We start from the raw sequence: 23,428 nt of genomic DNA on the forward strand, positions 1-23,428 counted from the left end.
AGATTTCTTGGAATATTATGTCTCTTGGAACAGAAACCAAACACTGTTAACCATCATTTCAACTGCATTTCTTGGGATGTAAGTAGAAATCAAAGACAGTACCCTAACAGGCATAATCAGTGAGCCCCAATGCAAGTTCCAAGCACAAAATATCCAAATGCTGCAGGGCATTAATGGACACAAAATATTGCTTGCTTACCTTCACCTTTGGCCTGTGTTTCAGGAAAAGTGTCCTTGTGTATAAACTGAGGAAAAGGAGAAAAGTGTGCTTAAAATTTCATGTATAAGACAGCATATAAAATAATAATGATGTACTAATCCCAGTTTTATTTTCCAACTAGAAAAGAACTGCTTCTGTGATTGCAGAGCTACCCATTCTGCCTAGATTTATGCAAAACAGGAGACATTAGCTTACAGTATATCCCTCTGTGCTAGACTATGATTAGCAAACTAATCTACCCTTATCACCTATGTGGGGAGAAAGAGAAACCCAGAGAAGCAGATTCTCTCTCCACTATGGAGAAGACTAAACAGGGACTAAAGCCTGTCATTTTAGAAGGATGAAATTAAATCAGCGTACCACAAAATACAGCAGATATTAAGGGCGGGGGGAAGCAGCATAGCTTGATTCTGTGTCTCATTTTTGTTCTTATACACCCTCTCCCCTCAGTAGATCTTTTCCTGTGTATGACCTCACTTTTTTAGGTGGACATAGGCGATGCCACTGTGTGGCTGAGAAAGTACTAAGGAAACTACTGCAGGGAAAGCATGTAGTTCATTGGGGTAGGACAGACAAATCAGACATCTGTACGTTCCCCAAGGGCCAGAGGATGCAAACCTGTCCTGGTTTCAGCTGGGATAGAGTTAGTTTTCTTCTTAGTAGCTGGTAGAGCGCTGTGTTTTGGATTTAGGATGAGAATAATGTTGATAATGCACTGATGTTTTGGTTCTTGCTGAGCAGAGTTTACACTAGTCAAGGACTTTTCAGCTTCTTGTGCTCTGCCAGGTGCATAAGAAGCTGGGAGGGAGCATAGCTAGGACAGCTGACCCAGACTGGCCAAAGGGCTATTCCATACCATATGACATCATGCTCAGTATATAAGCTGGGGGAAGAAGAAGGAAGGGGGGGATGTTCGGCGTGATGGCGTTTGTCTTCCCAAGTAACCGTTATGGGTGATGGAGCCCTGCTTTCCTGGGGATGGCTGAGCACCTGCCTGCCGATGGGAAGTAGTGAATGAATTCCTTGCTTTGCTTTGCTTGCGCGCGCGGCTTTTGCTTTACCCATTAAACTGTCTTTATCTCAACCCATGAGTTTTCTCACTTTTACTCTTCCGATTCTCTCCCCCATCCCACCGGGGGGGAGTGAGCGAGCGGCTGTGTGGTGCCTAGTTGCTGGCTGGGGCAACAAAACCCAAATTATTTTCTCTGTGCAGCATGCGGTAAAAACCTTGCTTATGCTATCCAAACTCTCTGCACCAGCTTGCTTTCTGTAAGGAATTTTCTTCAAAAGATTATCTCAAGCTGTTTAGGGCAGCAGACAACCTGTCAGTGAAAATGGAGCAGCCGATTTCCACATACCATGACATATTTTATATATACAGGTACATATAGATACACATCCATATATATATGTATATATAAAAAGAGTATCAGAATAGCTACTGGAAATGTACTTATTTTCCTTGCATTTTCCTTTTATTAGCTATTTTAACATCTGACAAAAAAGGAGAATACTATGTTAGATGCAGAAAAACTGATATGCAATCAAGTTTTCTCAACTACATAGAACGTATCTGTTAAACAGACATTCTCTTATGGTTAAGTGGTAAAATATTATTTCATGACACGATGAACAAGCTACAGAAATTCTTCAGATTCCCGCTTAAATTCTATTTTTCTTCCTGGTTCCACTAGATGGTAGTATAGAGCAAAAAGAGAGACAAAAATCTGCTGGCTGCAAACTTGCTAACTTAGGCTCTCATTTAAGTCTCCTAAAACTAATATCCTGCACTTCTGGGAACAGCTCTGCTCCAACCACTTCAGCCATCACCCTTCTGCTCTATAGCATGATGCCTGCTAGTTTTCAGGAGCGACAGGGCCTATCAAAAAGATTAGTTATGCTTCTAAAATGGAACATGTTTAAGTACTTCAGGATTGCTGCTCAAGAACAGAAAGCTTACATTCTGCAATTAATGTACTGTCAAATAGTTTTTCAGTTTAACTGCTACAGGGTTCCCATTTCTGAATTGCATTTTCGTGAAGAACGATGACTCTTTAAAGATTAATGATTACATTTTGAAGATTATAATTTACTTTTACAGAGTTTTTAGACCAGCAGCAAAGACAAAAGAAAAACTCCCACCAGAAGTCATTTTCCTGCTCTTCTGACTGATACATTTTGAAGTAAATCCGAACCAGGGAAAACTCCTAAGACTGCTTTATGAACCATCCAGTTTAGAAAACATTTCCTACCTTAGCAGGATATGAAGGTAAGAGCCCAGGCCTGTGAGAATATGCCACCACGCATGAAACTGTGTCACAGCTCCCACAACAGGAGGCATCTTCTCTCGTAGTGCTCTGTAAGAAACACCATGCAATGTTTTGTTTGGTTTTTTTTTCAAGCTAAGCAATCTCAAATCGCAGTGCTTCATTGTCAGATCACACATTACTGTTTCCCTGTCTCAGGTGTGTGCTTCACGAGTGAGGCTTCACGTAGTCAGGCTTTCAGCAGGTGAGGAACAGCAGTTACACCTTATACTGCCAGCACAGAAAGATATTACCAAACTGGCTTTCTTTCATGTTTAAAGAAAGCACACACTTCTTCATACAATGAGCGATCAGTTACTTCTGGACTCAAATTTCAGGTAATATAGAATCATAGAATCGTTAAGGTTGGAAAAGACCCTTAAGATCATCGAGTCCAAATGTTAGCCTATCACTGCCAAGCCCACCACTAAACCATGTCCTCGAGCACCACGTCTACCCTTCTTTTAAATACCTCCAGAGATGGGGACTCAACCACTTCCCTGGGCAGCCTGGGCCAGGGCCTGACAGCCCTTTTGGTGAAGAAGTTTTTCCCAATACCCAACCCAAACCTGCCCTGGCGCAGCTTGAGGCCGTTCCCTCTCGTCCCATCGCTTGTTCCTGGGGAGAAGAGACCGACCCCCCCCCGGCTCCAGCCTCCTTTCAGGCAGTTGCAGAGAGCGATGAGGGCTCCCCTCAGCCTCCTCTTCTCCAGGCTGAGCACCCCCAGCTCCCCCAGCCGCTCCTCCCCAGCCTTGGGCTCCAGCCCCTGCCCCAGCCTCGCTGCCCTGCTCTGGCCACGCTCCAGCCCCTCCATGGCCGCCTTGGGGTGAGGGGCCCAGCGCTGAGCACAGCATTCGAGGGGCGGCCTCACCAGTGCCCAGCGCAGGGGGACCATCCCTGCCCTGCTCCTGCTGGCCACATTATTCTTGATACAAGCCAGGGTGCCATTGGCCCTCTTGGCCACCTGGGGACACTGCTGGCTCACGTTCAGGTGGCTGTTGACCAACACCCCCAGGCCCTTTCCCACCAGACAGCTCTCCAGCCGCTCCTCCCCACGCCTGCAGCGGTGCCTGGGGTTGTTGTGCCCCAAGTGCAGGACCCGGCACTGAGCCGTGTTGAACCTCACACAGTTGGCCTGGGCCCAACGACCCAGCCTGGCCAGGTCCCTCTGTAGGGCCTTCCTGCCCTCCAGCAGATCGACACTTCCACCCCACTTGGTGCCATCTGCAAACTGACTGAGGGTGCACTCGATCCCCTCATCCAGATCATCAATGAAGATATTGAACAGGACCGGCCCCAACACTGAGCCCTGGGGAACACCACTCGTGACCGACTGCCAACTGGATTTGACTCTGTTAACATATATTTATGGCATCCCACTGTCCCAAATGAGTTCTACCATTCTCCTCCCCAAAACATGGTGAACTACTGTCTATAGGATGCAACGCTGAGTTTAAGGTCTGAGAGAGGAAATGGGACCCATCAGACATCACCACTTCACATTTGGCAATCACGCCACCTATTCTCCAGCTCCGTGGAAGGTTAGCTTGCCTTTCCCTGTTGTACTCTAACACAGGGACAAAATGGGTGTTTAGTGAGGAAGCAATGAAAGCAGAGGGGCTGAAATACTCTGCCAAGGTGCCTTGTATTTTGCACAGTAAGGGGTGTGAAGTACGTGGGAAGAGGCTAAGGGGTGGGGTTAGAGAAAGAAAGGGAAGGAACCATATTGCCCCGATTTCTGCTCTCACTAGGCTTCTGCAGATAACGCCTATTTTGGTTGATGGTGGAGCAAATGTTTGCATCTGCCTGTCTTCTTTTTTGACTTCCATTTCACATTCAGTCAAAACAAAAAAAGAAAAACAATGATCCCAGGTGTTAAGGAAGAAAAATCTGCAGCTTCTGTAATACTTACTGCTTGATGTTCTAGTGTTCAGTCCCCCTGACAAAATGCTAATCCCTGAGCTACTGCTTAGTTTCCAGAGCTGCTCAGTCACAAATAAGAACACAGAGCTTTGATTCAGTCAGCCAGGGAATGACATAGTGGAAAACACAGACTGTCACCCCGGCACAGCCTCTGGACGGCAGGAAACCTCAAAGCTCAAGTTCAAAAGTACATGGATTCAACCAGGGAAGCTGAGTGCTACAGATGTGTATTTGGTTTGGTTTTTTGTTTGGTTTTTTTTTTTTTTTTTTTTAAATAAGCTCCAAATTTAATGAAATATGGAAAAACAAAAACTGAACCAAAATACAATTTTGAACATTAAAACCAAAAAGAGCAGGGAGGTGGATGATTCACACGTTAGACCTTTAGAGAATAAAAAATTACAAGGAACTGGAATATATTTTCTCCAAAGGTTCTAGTTATAATACCACCTGGAGAAATTCAACACTCTGCAGACATCTGATTAAAGCTAGTAAACAAGCGTATTTATTTTTTTCCAGCACCATAACCAAACAAGTATTACAGGAAATATGCTAACTTTTTTTTTCCCTTTGCAAAATGAGGATGGAAAAAAAGCGCTCCAGCAGCTGGTGTAATCTTTGAGTCTAGGAACAAGTTCAAAAGCCCCACGGACCTGCAGCAGCTCAGCAGGCTTGGTGAATTGGGGGTTATGATCTCACCAGTGATGTGATGCAGCTGCAAAAATCGACCCTGATGCCAATACTTGCAAAGTCGCTGTATACCTACCCGCTTGTGTTGGCAAATAACTTTTCTATACCATCTGTATCAAGTGTTTCTAGGGATGAGGCACCATGTATTACATTCAGTACAGCTATATTTTTTAAAAAAGTTTCAAGAAAACTCTGTGAGAGTTAACCTTCAGCTGGCCTAACCTAGTGCAAGGAATACAGAGCCAAAAGGGGCAGATGGGAAACACTGTACTTCTTTACAGCACACTATGATCCGACCCTGACAAAGCAACCTACTAGAACAATCCTGTACACCACAGATTCAGCAGCATAACATTATATCAGACAGTCAAGAATGGATTTTCTGGATGCTGGCATCAACCTTTCCATCTCTTCCAGGTTGTGGCAGAACACAAGCATCACAACTAAGCAAAAGAAAGGTGCAGTTGTCCAGTTCCAAAGGAACACGCATGAAGAGAACAACCTCTTGGACTGGTGGTCTTTCTTGCACAGACAGGATATTTAGCCATACGAGGAGCTGGTGGGTTCCTACAAGCTTTGTCTGGAAGCCTTTTTTACCTCGTTTGGCAACACACTAAACAGAGGAAGTCCTTCCTGGCCTCCTCTACAAGTGCTAAGCCAGAAGACTTCAGGCTAATAATGACAGCCAAGCACGGTGTATTGGCTCCCAGAGTTACTCTTCTTTCTGAGACGCTCGAACAGCTGTTGTTTATTGGTGACAGATATATTGCAATAGATATTTCTTTAACCTGCAGAACTATTGCTTTTTATATTTTCCTGGGAAATGGCAAGAGCAGAAGCCCAAAAAAAAAGCAGGATAAAAAACTAATTCAGATGAAATCAAGTGTGAATAGCAGGCTTTAGTAAGCCACAGATCCTCAAAATTACTTCCTCTCGATTTAAATTGAAGTTAAAGAGAAGTATCAATTATTTAAAAAAATAAATCTGTTCATGGATTAAAAAAACCCCAACATTAAAAAACTGTTGAGTGCTGAATCTAGTCATGAGCAAACTGGATAAAACCCTTCTGAATGTTTCGTAGGCAGCGTACCATACATACCATGAGATGGACTTGAATATACACCACAGAAAAAACAAAGCTTTATGCTAAAAGACTATTAAGAGCTATCCGGACAAAGTGAAAGAACTCACCTCAATTTATCACAGAAAATGTTGTCCACATTCCAGAGAAAAAATCCCATTAAAAATACAGTTAAAGATGTGTAGCCTAGACCTCTAAGCCATGGGTATACCCTAGAGAGACGAGAGAGAGAAATAATGCAAAGTTTAGTTCAAGATTCTTTATGCAACATACATAAAGATTATTACTTGCAAATAAACTGCTTTATTATTTTTTTTCCCAAAAGCAAGAACATCGACTTCAAATCTCATCTATTTAAGTATTGTATTTTACCTCCTCCCCTCTCTCCTGAATTCACACTCTCCGAGACTGGTCTTTTAAATGTTTTACTTCGATATTTCTAATTGTTCCGCTAAATACTGTGCTCTCCTGACAAAAAAAAATTAAGTGGGAAAACTGAAGTTGGCTAAAAGGTACTAATTCTTCAGTCCCATGCATAATTTTTCAGTTAAAAAATAGCCATGTTACAAGTTAGGACTCTCCCAAAAGAAGAGGCTCTTTTCCAATACACGATATCCCTATACAAGGGGACTTGTTTAAATAATGTCTTTCAAAATGACTGTAGTCTTTTGTGAATATAGACCACCATGACCAACAACTAACCAAATGAAGGGTTTTAGAAAGCAGTCATTTCATGTTGTATTTTCTCGTTGAGTGCTATTGGGGATGGAAAATTGTCAATTTCATTTTGGGAGGAAAAAAAATCCTCTTTAGGATATAGGAACCACACTGAAGAATCAGATGCAATAAAGCACATCATTAATAAATTTACCCTCACTATCTGCGTTCAGGTCGGACCATGGAATTGTAAACTTCCTACGTGGAAGTCTGTAGCATTTGCTCCTTTCCCACTAATAAGACAAGTCCAAAAGCAAACCCAATTCCAACCCTAAAAGGCTGCCATGAAATACCGTTCAAGTTATTTTTATGCATTGTGAATGCAGTTTAGATTTTAGGTTAAAACACATTCCTGAGCTGTTTTTTCTCCACTGCGTTATACACTGTGCACATTTCAGAGCTGTGAGCATTGGCAACCAAATGTGCAAAACGCGACAGGTAGAGCTTCTTCCACAGGGCAAACTAACCAGATACAAGTTGTATATATTCACAAGTGTACTGCCAATATAAACTAGCAAAATTATTATTTGTTTAGTCTAATAAAAGCATGGAGCACCATGCGGTACATGGCAGAGACTACACTGTAATATTCCCAACTCAGTGCTCCAGAGACATAAGCAAGCCCAGGACATGAAAGAGCACTAAATGGTATGTTATACATGCTGGTAATTAGGTAATTATAGCTAGAATTGTTCAGAGAATAAATGGTGTTGTTTTGTGAAGGAATGAGAGGGAGGCTGGCATCACTCATTAATGGGGAACACTCTTTGTGAACAGAGAACAACACTTGCCAAGTTATAATCTTGGGAAGGAAGCAGCCCCAAGAACGAGATGAAAAGTGTGGGGGAAACAGGCAGGAACAGCAACAAATGCTGAGGACAGGAGGAGGCAGCTGCCTGGCAGGAATAACGTGCTCTTCTTTGAGATTGTTACTCAAAAGCTCAGAGCGGCTTCAAGCCCTGCACTAAGAAATATGAGTGATAGGAAGCTAATATACATTAAGGAAGTAAGAAACAAAACAAGCAGAAATCAGGGTTGATATGTAAGTTGAAACAGGCTTGGAGAAGTGCTACCGCTATCAATGGAAAGACAGGAATATGTTTTAGCAATGCAGAGGGAGTAAATTCAAAAGTGTACTTGGGGATGACTTTTAGAGAAAAGAAAGGGTACCTTCGGGTTGGCACAGCTTCTCTAGCAGAACTAATTTAAAATTAGTAGTAGTTTAGTTAAAATTTAGAAGTACTTTAAACCTACTTCTCTCCCCATCCCAACTTTCTAACCAGTTTGCATAATATAACCAAAAGGGGAAGCAAGTCTTTGTGGGGCCATGTTGCAATGAAGTGATCTAGCTAATTAAGAAAATACACTCCAAACCCCTAAAAGAGAAGTGAAAACGTAGGTGAAACTTCAGAGACAGGCTTTGCAGGAGGAAAAAAAATGAATGATACCCTGGGAGAGAGGACGGCTGCATTACTGATAGTGACAGACGACAACGAAATGCTTCAGAAATAATGAGAGTGCCCAAGTGCGTGCAATTTGCAGAACTGGAAAGATAGCAGGCCCCAGGGTTTGTCTAGAGACAGAAAGAAATTTAATCTAAGTGACTGGAATGGTGCTAAATCCTTGTATAAGAACAAAATTAGAAAGACCTGAACTTGATTCAACTTAGCTTCCCTTGGAAGTGAATTAAGGTAATATCACTTAAGATCTCTAGGTTAGGATTAAAATTTCCATGTTGATGGGTTTGAAAAGCGCCTTTACACTGATGATTGTTTCTAAAGCTGCAAGCAAAGCACTATCAGTTTTAAGTTCTTCTTGATTAATAAAAGTCTGTGAACGTTTACGCTTGGTCTGCGGGGATTTCTTGGGGAAAGGCGAACCAAATTAACTGAAGTTGCAACTGGAAGGTGATTCAATGAATCTGCTTTAAATTCACGCTTTTTGTTAAATTCTTCCTTGTGTTCCTCAACAGATACGTGTGTAACTCGAAACGAAGTTTAACAAAAAGCACGCGTGGAATGAAGACAGTAGAGAGAAATCAGCGATTTTCAGGGGTAATCCCCAGACCCATGAGAACACCAACTATTCCCACGGGAGAGATGGGAAGGGGCAACCAGCCAAGCCCCTTTGAGTTAAAGGTATGCGTTTACTCCAATCCTGATTCAATTCCTTTTTCTTCACTTTTACCCACCAAGTCTGTGCTCTGACGATTCTAATGCTTCTCAATGTCTCCTAACATTTCTACTACCATTTTGTTTCTTATAAATAGTTTTTATTTCAAGTTCCATAGCGTACCCAGTCAAAACTGTAAGGAAAACTATCATTTAACCTTCTGTGTTATTACCTTTTACATTTGAATTTTAGACACTTGAGTAGGGAAGAGGAAAGGAAAATATTAACCGATGGTTCAGCTCTGCAGTCTTACTCTCACCTCTGTCCAAGTATCATCATTAGATTTTGGACACCGGCAATAGATTTCACGTTACCCAGCAATATGAAGACAGAAACTCCATTCCCCTTGAAGTCCCAGGCTAACAGCTGAAGCCACTAGCAGAACACTCGGCAGCGAACACTGATCATAAGCGTAGAGATCTCAGTTTTGTTCAATGTTATCCCAGTAGCTTCGAAAAAAATGCGAGATGAGCCATTCCCTTTCGACCAAGCAGAGCACGCGAGCTAGCATTATGTACCTAGTTAAAGAAATTTTGCCACTGCCAATTTCTCATGTTAAGCCCACCAAAAAAAGATGCAAATGCTAAGTTATATCTTATAATGCTGAACTAAACAGTTACTTACCATAATACTATATAAACAGATCGTAGAACTATAATGGAAACTAGCGTTCCATACATGATCTGGAAATAAAAAGAGATACAAAATTCAGCAGTTGGATTCAAGAGACTTAATAAAACACTACAGGAGTAAAAAATTTTTGAAGCCTCTGTTGATTTTTATTTCTTAGTCAGTATCCCCTCTAACTTCCTCTCCAGAAAGTCTTCCGTAAAAGTTTCAAATAAAAGTATGATTATAAACCATGCCCTTTATGCAATTACAGGAAAAGTCAGTTGTGTAGAACCACTGTTTCACTTTTTTGAATTAGAAGGCAAACGCTAGATGGCACTCAGTAAGCACCCTGAAATCAAAATGGTAAATAACTCCTATCATCTCTTCTGCATCTGTGCATTTTAGCCCAGGATTGCGTAAGCATCAGCTAAAACTGTTTCTGAAAGCTATACTACCTTCACTGATATTTGATTAATATTTTTTCCTGAAAGCAAACACCTAAATAGACTACGCACTATGCCCACACTGAGCACCAGTATGGAAGGAACTTTCCAGGAAGCATTTAAAACCAACTATTACAGATTGTTGGGATTCAATCTAATTGTATTATCTCTGAAAAGATCTGTGAGCAAAATCTGGCTCACTGTAGGCTTGATGAATTTGAATGTAATCGCCTGACTTATATAAAAAGTCAAAGCAATCATTGATTTTCTGCCTCGTGATCTTTAAGTCACTCTCCCTTTCTATATTCACAAGCTTCGGATCCACATAACACCATCTCCAAGACGTATAGGCTAAAGAAGAGAAGAAAGGTGGTCAGTCATGCCTGAAAAGTGACACAGAAGCCACTGCAGAAGGGAGGATTTTCGGACCCCAGTGACATTAAATTACTCTCCATGCTTTTTATTCTGAACACTGTCTTCCTCCTGCCAAAAGGCAGTTTGTTTCAAGCAGTTGTGCTTTGCTCTTTGCCTTTCTCCAGTGGCCCACAAGCCCCTCGCTATTTTTCGCTTCCTTGTTCACTGTTCACCGACTCACATTTTGCTTTTCGTTAACTCCTATCTAATGCTGCCGTGTTGACATGACACAGAAAAATGATCAACCTTTGCTGCCTATTTTTAAAAGCCACTAAACCTCACAGAGGTGCGTTTACAAACGTCCTTACCATGTTCTACTGACCTCCTCATACCTTTCCTTCTCTTAGACTACGTTGTCTTCAAGGCACGGACTACCTCTCCCTCTGCTGTAACTGGGGCATTCAGCTATTACTGTCCTGCAAGCATATGCACCTGTCTACTCATCTGACATAAAATAGATTGCTGTAATAGTGCACAGTGAAGCCTACCTTTCAAAAGTCCATAAAGGCAAATTTTCAAACTCCTTTTAGCTTTAAGGATGAGGTTAGTAGCGCACACCATATTATCAGCACGTATATACAGAACAAGACAGACAACGGAGCCCTTATGTTTGACAACAGGTAAAAGTAAGCTCCAATATTGACTATGCAAAGTCATTCAGCACAACAGCTCTTTATTTGCATTCAGAGTGAGATCAAATAACTTCAGTAACTAAACTGCTACTACTGTGTGTTCTGCTCTGTAGAGCTAAACAAAGCAAAACTATTTGAAAGGCTAATTGGTTCTGGCTTGTACTTTATACAAAACTGTTAGCTAATTCCAGTCGCCTTGCTGGGGTACAGCACATAAATTGGGGAAAAAAAAAAGCAAACCAACAAAACCCACTAGACACAGCCTGAGTATCAAGTGCTAATCAGTCCCGAGCTAAAGGTAGAAAGGGGACTGCTCAGGTGTGCTAGGTGCTGCATGCTGGTGTAATTCTTCATCACTGACATTTTGCCTAGAAAGACCCCACCATGTAACAAATACAGCCTAATTTAAAAGCTAAATGCCATTTTACTTCATCAGTCTCATTTAAAACAGCCTGTTTCATTTTCCTAATCAAATTCAGTAATTTATTCTAAGAGAGGGATGACACAGAGGAAGAAACTCATAGAAAGGCTCCTCTGGAACCCAAATCACAGTTTGATGGCCTTTCCTTGCCGATCTCCTCCTTCCTACAATTTCCATTGCTAAAATGCTCTTCTGCAGCAGGGACACAGGAAAAACCTACCCACGAAGAGAAATTTCTATCATACTCATTCGGGCTGTGACCACCTTCATGCTTTTATCCGATTTGCTCTTGGGTTCTTTGTACAAGGAGTTAAATAGTGTCAGACTATGCCTAGAGAAAGCCGGCTTATAGGCAGCCCAAAGCCCAGGTAAAACACAGGCTAAAAATGCAATTTTTTGCAGCAGCTGCTGAAAGCAGGAAAGAGCAAAAGCCAAGAAAAGCTTTCTTTGTAGAGCCTCTGGCTTGGTATCTCCTAGTGAGTTGCTTAATGGCTTGCAGAAGAGGACAGTCGTAATGGAGGGAGGAAGGAAAAAAATAAAAAGAACCTTGCAGTGACTGAAGAAAAATATGCCCACAGTTGACACTTCAATTTCTTGCCTTTTCCGTTCCCCCACACAAACAGGTTGTTAGCAGTAAAACACATTCGTGTTTAAAAGCCTGTGAAAGACTGGAACAACAAACTGTTCTGCTCTGCATGCTCCAGTCCTCCTCCTCACACCGAAGGCAAGCATCGAGGAGGTGTTGCTGCGATATGCAGAGACTGTAGCTGCACGTCTCGCTACAGCTGTTTCTTACTAGAGGCCTATAAACCGAGCTACACAACTGCGTTTATACTTCTGGGAGCGGTGCTTACTTTTACTCCTTTACCACCCATGGATTTACTATTTTCATCATGCCAAAAATTTGTTAGGTGTTATCCAGCCACCCAAAGAAGGATAAAGTGTAAAATAAAAAAAAAAAAGTCTGCCTTTTTCAAGCTGACTCAAATTGTTCAATTCCTTTTGCTCCTCTTTAACTAACACATCGCTTCAGTGACAGAAGAAAACCCAAGCAAGTTTTGTGCTATTTTGTCTCACAGTGCCTTTCAATTGTAAGCCAAAGAACACCCTTGGACTACAACCGAAACAAAAGGAAACAGCAGAATCTCATAATCTTTTGTTACCACTAGACAGTTCCCTCTTTGCTATTTAAGACGTAAATAAAACTGCATGTATTTCAGCTTTGAAGCCCGTATCTTTGCAATAGGGAAAACCCCAAAGTCTTATTAATATACAGGGGATTACCTGATAAGAAGGCCAAATAGGAAGAACATCCTTCTAATTCACAAATGGGAAGTGAGCATTGCAGGGCTCAGTGTTTGGCAGCATTTTTGATGTGGAGGCAGTTAAGCAAATCATATAGATTCACTTCTTATGCAAGCTGGAGGCAAGGTTGGTACTCCACACTGGGGGGAGCATACAAAACTGGTTCTTCATCTACCCTTCCAGTACAGAAAGCAGCAGCAGCCTGTTATTTCCACTTCTCTGTGTCCTCTGCTCCTGGCCTTCTGCCCACCCTTGGTTAATAAAGTCAATTTATCAGCCTTAAATATTAGTGTAGACATTGGGAACCGCACTGAGAGATTTTTGGCTTCTTGGCAACCACTGCTTGTCTATTAATATACCAACCAGCTATCAAAAGATAGTTAGGCTAAGTACTTGAAGTTGGGAACTGTATTTGCAATTTACAACAAAGAAAACGGGACTTCTACATGTTCTTCGATTTCTGGAAAAGAAATTTGAGCAGAGAGAAAAAGGAAGGACAATGCCCACGACGACACTGAAACACCGAGTAACTCAGCATAGTTATGGCTGTTTAATACTACATGCTGCCTTGACAGCTCCTGAATGAGCTCATTCAGGTTCACTTGGTTTGGTCCTGTTTAGATGCACGTACGTGATGGCAAAGCGACAGACAAGCCACTGCTGCTGCATGGCTCAGAGCAGCTCTCCACAGCCTCTGGGACACTGTCTGCAGCAGTAAATGGAGCTGCTTCTTCAATGTCTTGTAGAGCTGATCCTTTGGAGAGTCCGAACGTCCTTCCACATTCCCTAAGCTATTGTGCAGGTAGAAGTACTAGCCAGAATGAAAGCTGTGCTCGCTTTCTGGAAGACATCCCCAAATGAGCTGTGTAACAGAGTGAAATGTCACTCAAATTAGTCTTCAGCAGGATAATGCCCAAGTAGAAAAAGCTCTGTGGTGAAGACAAGCCCCGAAAAGGTCATTTTTGACAGACTGCTTGGCAACCTGAACATGTAGAAATTAAGACAACATGTTTCACTAAAAGGCATGATATATTAAGGCACAAGCCTACAACTAACTGTTGCCTTAGCAGCAGGAGGCACTCTGGAGAGCTGTAGGACCTCAAGTGGGTCCACACCGATTCCCCAAATGGGGAGTCCTGTAAGTCTGAACAGGTTGTACCCTGACATGACATCTTTTTCATGCAGTTTCAGGCTCTCATATGTACTTCTACATACACATTTCATAGTGATTTCACTTCTTTCTTTGCATTTGTATATTTAAAACACCCATGGAGAACAATTTACTTAATTTTTCCATGGAGGCAAATCAAATACCTTTTTCTCCCACACTCACTCTCTCCTTTTTACCCAAAGTCACTTCAATTGGTAAATCCAATACTTATATTTTCTTCTATCACTGTTGCAGAAAATTCACTGGTCATATTATTATGTTGTGATTAGCGAACACACCCAGGCACTCCCTCCCTCCTTTGGTGATCTGTCCGCAGTTTAGAACAAGAACAGTTGGTATTTGCCCATCAGTGCATGCTCTTCCATTTTGAATCATTTGCCATCCTAGTCCTCGAGGTCTCCCATTTCTCTCTTCGTCTCCTCCTCCGTACTCAGGGATGCCTCTGAACTTTGTATCATCACAAATATCAGCAGTACACGACTCTGTTTTTCCTGCTACAGGTCATTAAATAAAAACAGTCCCACTACTGATCCTGAGAAAGTCCAGACTGAGACTAACTTTCACCATCTCCTTTAGTCATTTTAGTCACTCCCTTACCCTATTTGCAGTTCACATACGATCTACTTCTCCAGCTTGCTTAGTTTCTCATGGGACACCATAACAACATTTCTGGAATGTCTATACAAAAGACTTTTTTTTAACTCGTATTTCCTAATGCAGAAGAAACAGCTGCAAAAGGTTCAGGTTAGGCCTGAACATTTAATCTAATTTTCTATTGACCTTATAATTATTTGTTTGCTTAAAATTTGCTTCAAACTCTTGCAGCAGATGACTATGCAAATGAAACAGGTTTTTAGATCTATTTCATTATTCACATGACTTGGCCCACTAGCTGAACGAGGTTTTCGATCACTACAAGTGTATAGCCAGCATATGGTACGTAGCAAGTAAACAAATCAGGATGGAAAACAATGTTTTGTAGGTGACAGCTTTCTAGGCTGTATCATATTAGAAAGAAGGCTACTTGTGAGGCCTGAGTCTAAAAATTTAACTGCCATTGTAATTTCTTCTATTTCCAGTGCCACCTTATATTTGTCTGTCTATGGATCACTCCACACCAGCAGCCAATCTTCCCCCACCCCCTTCCTTGTATAAGCACAAATATACATGCGGTAAACAGGGATGAGCAACTAATCTGACTTAAAACTAATTCTGAGGAGAGTTTTAACCTGTTCAGTTCCCCAATCAAATTCACATCAGAGAGTAAATTTGTGTGCCAGGTGGGAAAGAGGAGAGAGGCATAGCTGTTTTCTTTGACAATGATGCTGGCTTAAAAACAACGAGGAAACTGGGATGTAGGCTTGTTTAGCACCATGGAAATTAGGTAATAATAGTGCTCTAGCCTGAGAGATTTTGACATAAACAAGACAATACATGCTTGTAAAGGCCACTGCCATCTTTCATTTAATTGATGAAGCTGCAAAAAATACCACATCAGTCGTCAGGCAGGGAAATGTTTTTTTCCTTCTAATGATGTGTAGCCTCCAACTGACCAAAACGTGCATCTCATCCCTCCTATGGTTAAAGCACTCCGTAAAGATCCCTTAAAGATCTCCAATATATGGATGGAGAAAAAGAAGCTGGTCTCTGTTACCACTGTGCCATGAATAACAAACTGAAATCCCCTTCATGCCCTGCTGGCAGTAAGCAATTTATGAGCCTAACTTGGGAAGGAAAGTAGAAAGTAATTCACTGAAAAATGAGGTTTGGATCTTGGCAACTAAATATAATAGGATCCTTTTCCATTCTTATTGCTCTCCTTTCAGGGAAAAAACCACACTGAAACAATGAACAATATAAAACTGTCCATATAGTTATTCCCCTTTTTGCAAGGCTGACAAATGATGATGATCACAGACAAATACCTAGAGGAATCAAATGCTGCTTCATGTCCTGACGCTGCTTTCCAATACAGTTAGGGACTCGGACTGTGATTTAAACTATGATTGCATGAGCATATTTAACTTTACTTCAAGTCTATGCAACCCATTCAATTGGAAAACACTTACTGAAATTATATGGAGATTTTTTTTTTTTTTTGGTGCACTCTAACGTAAAGAACAAGTATTAAGAAAATAACCTTGCTTAGCTGTGCAGTCAGAGAAATGTCTCCTCTGGATTTACAATATATTTGGCAAACATTGTGAAAAAACGAGTTCACTACTTGAACGTTTGGAATTTGGCCATAACTGTATGTTCTCCATAAAAATCAATTTGGAAAGAGTTGTTGTAAAAAGTCCAGCACTTTTATGGGCCTAAATCTTTTCTACATTGATTCCTCATGTATAAATTATAACAGGGAATTCATATTCTGAACCTAAGAGAAACCAGATGCAGAAAATTAAAGGTCTGGGGCAACAGTTTAAAGTTCCCCTATTTCCCTCTTCCCGACAAGTCCTAATATCTGTCATCTTAGTATCTGTGGCCTGGGACAATTCCTATGCCAATGCATCGAACTGGAATATAGTGAAGCTGTGAGGTATTTATTGCAATGAATGTAGGTTGAGTAGGTAATTGATTAAAGAAATAAAAGTCCAATATCAGTAGTAAATTCTGCCACTGTTGTTAACAAAATTACTTTAAGTCACTTCATTCAAAACCAGTTATAGCCAGCTCAGTAAAAGAATCAGAATTGCTGCTTTCACCCCAGCCAGTATCTTCCTGCCAGAAATATAAGTAGGTGGAAAAAAGAAAGGATTTAATTAATGTTATCAAAAAAACACTGAAAGTTTCTCTTTTTATCTACAGGTAGAGCAAATTCACGTTTCTAGGAGAGATTATTTGGAGCAGCTGGGAATTTATTTTATTCATCAGTGCTTCACTAATCCACCAACAGGAATCACGTATCATTTTTACAGCTGCTGATGCAGCAGGCACATTTTCATAGAATCATACAATCGTTAAGGTTGGAAAAGACCCTTAAGATCATCGAGTCCAAACGTTAACCCAGCACTGCCAAGCCCACCACTAAACCATGTCCTCGAACACCACGTCTACACAGCTTTTAAATCCCTCCAGGGATGGGGACTCAACCACTTCCCTGGGCAGCCTGGGCCAGGGCCTGACAGCCCTTTGGGGAAGAAGTTTTTCCCAATACCCAACCCAAACCTGCCCTGGTGCAGCTTGAGGCCGTTCCCTCTCGTCCCATCGCTTGTTCCTGGGGAGAAGAGACCGACCCCCCCCGGCTCCAGCCTCCTTTCAGGCAGTTGCAGAGAGCGATGAGGGCTCCCCTCAGCCTCCTCTTCTCCAGGCTGAGCCCCCCCAGCTCCCCCAGCCGCTCCTCCCCAGCCTTGGGCTCCAGCCCCTGCCCCAGCCTCGCTGCCCTGCTCTGGCCACGCTCCAGCCCCTCCATGGCCGCCTTGGGGTGAGGGGCCCAGCGCTGAGCACAGCATTCGAGGGGCGGCCTCACCAGTGCCCAGCGCAGGGGGACCATCCCTGCCCTTCTCCTGCTGGCCACACCATTCCTGATACAAGCCAGGGTGCCATTGGCCCTCTTGGCCACCTGGGCACACTGCTGGCTCACGTTCAGGTGGCTGTTGACCAACATCCCCAGGCCCTTTCCCACCAGACAGCTCTCCAGCCGCTCCTCCCCACGCCTGCAGCGGTGCCTGGGGTTGTTGTGCCCCAAGTGCAGGACCCGGCACTCAGCCTTGTTGAACCTCATACAGTTGGCCTGGGCCCAACGACCCAGCCTGGCCAGGTCCCTCTGTAGGGCCTTCCTGCCCTCCAGCAGATCGACACTTCCACCCCACTTGGTGCCATCTGCAAACTGACTGAAGGTGCACTCGATCCCCTCATCCAGATCATCAATGAAGATATTGAACAGGACCGGCCCCAACACTGAGCCCTGGGGAACACCACTCGTGCCCAGCCGCCAACTGGATTTGACTCCATTCACCACCACTCTCTGGGCTCGGCCGTCCAGCCAGTTTTTAACCCAGAGCAGAGTGCTCTTATCCAAGCCATCAGCAGCCCACTTCTCCAGAAGAATGCTGTGGGAGACTGTGTCAAAGGCCTTACTAAAGTCCAAGTAGACAACATCCACAGCCTTCCCCTCATCCACTAAGCGGGTCACCTTGTCATAGAAGGAGGCCAGGTTAGTGAAACAGGATCTCCCTTTCATAAACCCATGCTGGCTGGGCCCGATCCCCTGGTTGTCCTGCACGTGCCACGTAATGGATGATCTGCTCCATGACCTTTTCTGGCACCGAGGTCAGGCTGACAGGCTTGTAGTTCCCCGGATCCTCCTTCCGACCCTTCTTGTAGAAGGGTGTTACATTTGCTAACTTCCAGTCATCTGGGACCTCCCCAGTTGACCAGGACTGCTGATAAATGATGGAGAGTGGCTTGGCAAGCTCCTCTGCCAGCTCCCTCAGTATCCTCAGGTGGATCCCATCTGGCCCCATGGACTTGTGGGCATTCAGGTGGAGGAGCAGGTTGGTGACTGCCACCTCTTCGACAACTGGGGCTTCACTCTGCATCTTATCTCCATCTCCCAGCTCAGGGGCCTGAAAACCCCGAGGATGACCCATCTGACTATTAAAGACTGAGGCAAAGAAGGCATTAAGTACCTCAGCCTTCTCCTCATCCTCCTTTTGACAAGCAATGGCACTACCAGTTTCAGAAATTAAGGCTGTAAAGCTCTGTCCTGCAAAGAGCTCGGTGCTTTTGCTTGGCAATTTTTCAGCTGTTATCCCTAATCAAAAAATCATAAATGAGGGAAAACTACTTGTGGCATACATAAATGAGCATGATTTCTAACCTTCTGTGAAGAGACAAGTGATACAAGTCCTGTCCCCACAGGCAGTGGATGCATATTAATACTCTTCAGCTGCCACAAAAGGAAGCTGTACCAAATGTGCCATTAAGCCTGTAAGACCATAACAACCAGTTTGCTACATAACCCTAGAAGACATTCTCTGTTTAAATTCAGCTTGAATTTACACAAAGTAAAATGGAGTAGTTAAAAAACCTCAGAACTAATATGTTAAAGTGGAGAGAAGAACATGGTGCTAAGTCGCCCAAGCCATGCTACGATGTCAGGTCATAGTTGCACAGCAGCCGCTAATGGAAAGAAGCGGACAAGGACTCCTTAAGCCCTCCCTCTCACACACACCTTAGCCCGTAGCGAGGGTCACCTCCTTACACTTGCCGCTGATAGAAAAAAACCTGTAAAATAGTAGGTCAAATGCTAAAACACAACACACATTAAACTATTCTAGTTTTTCGGGTCACCAAGTTATAGGATGGCAACATGACAGGCAGCAATACTCCTTCAAGAAAAAGCAAAAGGCAAATTGTGCTTGCCTTCCATCTTCCTGGCAGCTATAAAACCCCATAAAACATTTCAATAAAACAGCATAGTTTAAAAACAAGATTAGCTTCTCCAACAGAGCAAGATTTACCTGATGGAATACAGGCTCTTTCAAATTTAAGTAAATCTGGAAAGATTAAAAAAAGAGAAGTAATTTGCAACAGAGAACAATCATAACATTATTCATCTAAATATTGCTAAGACTTTTCTGTTAGAATCAAGACATGAGTGCCTATCCAGGCACCATTAAAGTTGATTAAACATTTGAAGTTTCCCCTGGCAAAACCTGAGGTTTTAACTGTGGAATTATTTTAAATTAAGAAGCACAAATAGAGACATTAACATCTAAAATCTCCTCATTTAATAGAGTTGCAACACATACAAAAACAATTAAGATGCAGAAATTACCAGTAACATTCTTGATGTGCATTGCAAGAAGAAAATGTACTCTACTTCGATTTGCTATTATTAATGTTTTTGACAATGCTTTAACGTTTCAACTCATTTTACAAAAAGTTAGTAGTTCTTCCCGTTATTAATGCAGTTTGTTTAATTTCTGCTTTTGAAGAGAGAAGGGCCCTAGACTTTAGGCATAATGTGTCACAAGTGTAAAAAATCTTAGGAGGCAAAGAAGAGAACAGGCAAGTGTTCCGAAGGCAGAAGATGACCTATAACACTTTTTTTTTTTTTTTTAAGAAATGGTTATCGATAAAAATAATGTAGGAGATTCCATCTGTGGTTGACACCAGCAAAAAACTCTTTTAAAGGGGGCACATGGCACTGAGAAAGGGAATCAAGTTAGCCACGACACAGTTAAAATTCTTCCTTTTTTTTAACAGCTAAGTTCCTTTCTTATTCTGGCTGTTGTTTTTAAAACACCAGTCAATATCCCGGACTGTGTATCACAGTTCACTTTTTGCAGTCTGTTGAGCACGATTATTCTCATTTCTGTAGATGAATTAAAGTGAGGGAAGATAAAGAATGCAGCTTGTCCAAGGTCTCATAACAAGTCAACAGCAACTGTTTTTCTCACATTCCTATTCTAGCAACAGTATAACTGCTTTTCTTCTTCATTTATGCTATACAGTGGTTTAGATAGAAAGGTTTCAGGTATCTCTGGCCAGCACATAATTTTCCCAACAAAAGAATAATTTGTCCTTGTTGACTGGAAGTGAGAGAGATTCAGTAGTGCCTGTGTAACGCTCCTTCACAGGCAGGAAAACCGTCAACCTACAGGTCAAAATGCCGTATTAGAAAAAGTTACTTACTATGCTGACTACGAAGCTGTATGTTATTAATAAGAAAAGGAGTGGATAATTGACTGTGTTCTTGTACTTGAAACATTCATACCTGGAACAGAACATAAAGGACAGTGATAACATTCATCACTTACCGTATAAAGAACACATTTTTCAAGGTATGTTATCACAAAATTTGTGAGAAAATTGATCCAAATGAGTCTTAGGCCCTTCAAGGAATTGTAGCTCCTCCAATAAAGATGTGTCATTTTAATACAAAAATTCACACTTTTATCAATAAATGTTTTTTAAAAAAATCTAGTGCAAAAAACCACAATAGCTCATGCATATACAAAATTAACCCAGCCAGTGGAAAAAGTTTGGGAAGCAGAAGCGTTTTCAGAAGGTGCTTAAGGGGTGATAATGGATGGCAAATTAGAAATGAGTTTAAAGTGCAATACAGCTGCCAAAAAACATTACATCTGTGAGCTAAAGGCAGCGTGGGAAAGGGCCTGCCTTACAAAACAGTGAACTCTAGAGATCTGTTAAAATGCAGATTGTTTATGGCTTTGCTACAGCCACAGTGCAGTAAATTTGCTAGATTGGGTACGAGTAGAAGTGGAAGGTAAAAACAGCTAATAGCTCCCAGTATGTAAAACAACTAATTAAAATTAGCTTCGCAATCTCTACGCAACACTTCAGTCACAGCTGTGATGAAATTACATACGCACGCATCCCAGACCACATCTACATCAGAAAAAAGGTCAAAAAAAACCAACAAAAAATGAACTTTGAGAAGCACAAAATCATTAGGGCTAAAGGAAGTTGTCTATAGAACTCCAAGTTACATCTGCCTACTTTATTTGTTTATAAACTTTTGGAAACAGACACCATCATGGATGAATAAAAGGAAACAAAGAAAAAACACGTAGGAATATCTGACAGCACAATGTGCTAGATTGCAAAATGGCTTGCCCAAGGCGTTACACAGCTTGAGAGTCAGTAGGACTGAATGATGTATAAGGGAATGTCCTGTGCAGAACCACCCCGCCACTCACCTTCAAGAAAACCAAAAAGATTATTAAAGGCCTCCTAAACTAAGCATTAGCTCATTCTTCAGAACATTTTAATTACTACCAATCATACATACACAGAATCTTATTAGAGCTATAAATGCAGTAACAGACTTCAGTGCTTTTGAAGATAATAGAGTAACCATTGCACAAAATAAGCACGATTATTTTTTCAAACAGATTTTTATAGCCACTTCTCATCCTTTTCCCCAATCACATTCAAATCAGACAAAATAAATGCAAAGGCAATTTCAAAGAGATAGGGAGCTATAATGAAAATATTTCCACTAACAGAGGCATTATAATTCTGGTCCTGAGTTTCCACAAATCATACTAATGTATGATTCACAAACTGATGGTAATTTCCACAGATGTCGGTTTGGTCCTGTAGCATCTCATCTCCAATGCCAGCTACCAGTAACCTTCACCGAAGATATTCCAATTTTCAACGGCTGACTATTTGACGTGTTCAAAAGCAAAAAGACAACTTTTTTGTCTTTTTTTTCTGCAACAAGTTGATTTATCATTTGGATTTTCCAAGTGACAGAACAAATCATGTTAAATCCAGGCCTTGCAGCAACAGGCAAGAAAAAGCCAACTTACGGTATCTTTACCGTCGCCAAATGCTACATTGCTCCTGCAATTAATTGGGAGAAAACATCCTGGCATGGCATTAAGCTGCCATGCATGTTCCAAGACACTCTCCACAAAATACGCACTCAACTCTTCATAAAATCTTTTTTCTTTAATTTTCCAGATGAGTGGAAAGCAGGTTTAACCAGAAATTTGAAATTTGCATTTGGAGTCAGACTACATCATAGAAATACAGCTCAAAGAAATTACAATGTTGATAATTTTGTAGTTACTGAAGTTGATTTTATTATGTCTGCTGTTTACATACCAAGTGACACTGAGCTCTGGTTGTATACTATACAAAGTCTTCAACAAGAGGGTTGTTTTTTTTTTTTTCTGCTAAACAAACATCGGTAAAACATCTCTGAATTAGCAAAAAGTATGACTAAAGCCAGCCTGGTGCTCTAATGGCCAAGTCATAATGCTGTACTACTAGCAAAACTGAGCCCACTAAGATCAGTAAAAGCTTCAGTGTCAGCCTCGCTATACACTAGATTGGGCTTCACAGATTCTACATTTCCAAAGTTAATATTTCTTAAATATTCAGGAAAAAAAAAACATTTAACAAATACTTACAGGCAGTAGACAAACACACAACAACTGTATATCATTGGCAGTTCATCCAACAGCTACAAAAAGCAGAGACATCAAAACATGAAAACTATTTTTAACTCACACGCTTGTGTAAGTTAATTAAGGAGAAATAAGTCTCAAGAAAACAGGGGGTTTTAAGTCATTTGGTTATCTATTTTCTCGACTGTACTTCAGTATGCAGCTGTGTCAAATCCTACTCAACTACCGAAAGCTTGCTGCATTAATAAGCTTATTACTCTCGATCTTTTGAATATTATGTTTCATAAAAAGCCCATGCCTTCAAAGAATCATGCCATTTTCACTGTTCATAACCTCTCGAAACATTTATAAGAATTAGTTTCGTAAAGTCAGATTGAATAAGACCACCCCATTTTTAGCCTGCTCAATACAGCCAGTAGCATTTTCTTAC

The 23,428-nt window shown here is 41.6% G+C and overlaps 1 protein-coding gene across 3 annotated transcripts in view; it reads right to left on the reverse strand.

Moving 5' to 3' along the window:
* ACER3 (alkaline ceramidase 3) overlaps window positions 1-23,428 on the reverse strand; it is a 64,183-nt gene that overhangs the window by 6,518 nt on the left and 34,237 nt on the right. For all 3 annotated transcript variants that reach the window (XM_009476482.2, XM_087758525.1, XM_087758526.1), the window contains exons 4-10: window positions 23,002-23,054; window positions 20,750-20,831; window positions 19,573-19,608; window positions 9,734-9,792; window positions 6,331-6,432; window positions 2,473-2,577; window positions 200-245 (exon numbers count right to left, since the gene is read on the reverse strand). In XM_009476482.2, the coding sequence (XP_009474757.1) occupies window positions 200-245; window positions 2,473-2,577; window positions 6,331-6,432; window positions 9,734-9,792; window positions 19,573-19,608; window positions 20,750-20,831; window positions 23,002-23,054 (483 nt within the window). The remainder of the gene's footprint in view (window positions 1-199; window positions 246-2,472; window positions 2,578-6,330; window positions 6,433-9,733; window positions 9,793-19,572; window positions 19,609-20,749; window positions 20,832-23,001; window positions 23,055-23,428) is intronic.

Source organism: Nipponia nippon, unplaced genomic scaffold (genome assembly GCF_047370975.1).
Source record: "Nipponia nippon isolate SJK-2023a ecotype South Korea unplaced genomic scaffold, ASM4737097v1 scaffold_2, whole genome shotgun sequence".
Taxonomy (NCBI): domain Eukaryota; kingdom Metazoa; phylum Chordata; class Aves; order Pelecaniformes; family Threskiornithidae; genus Nipponia; species Nipponia nippon.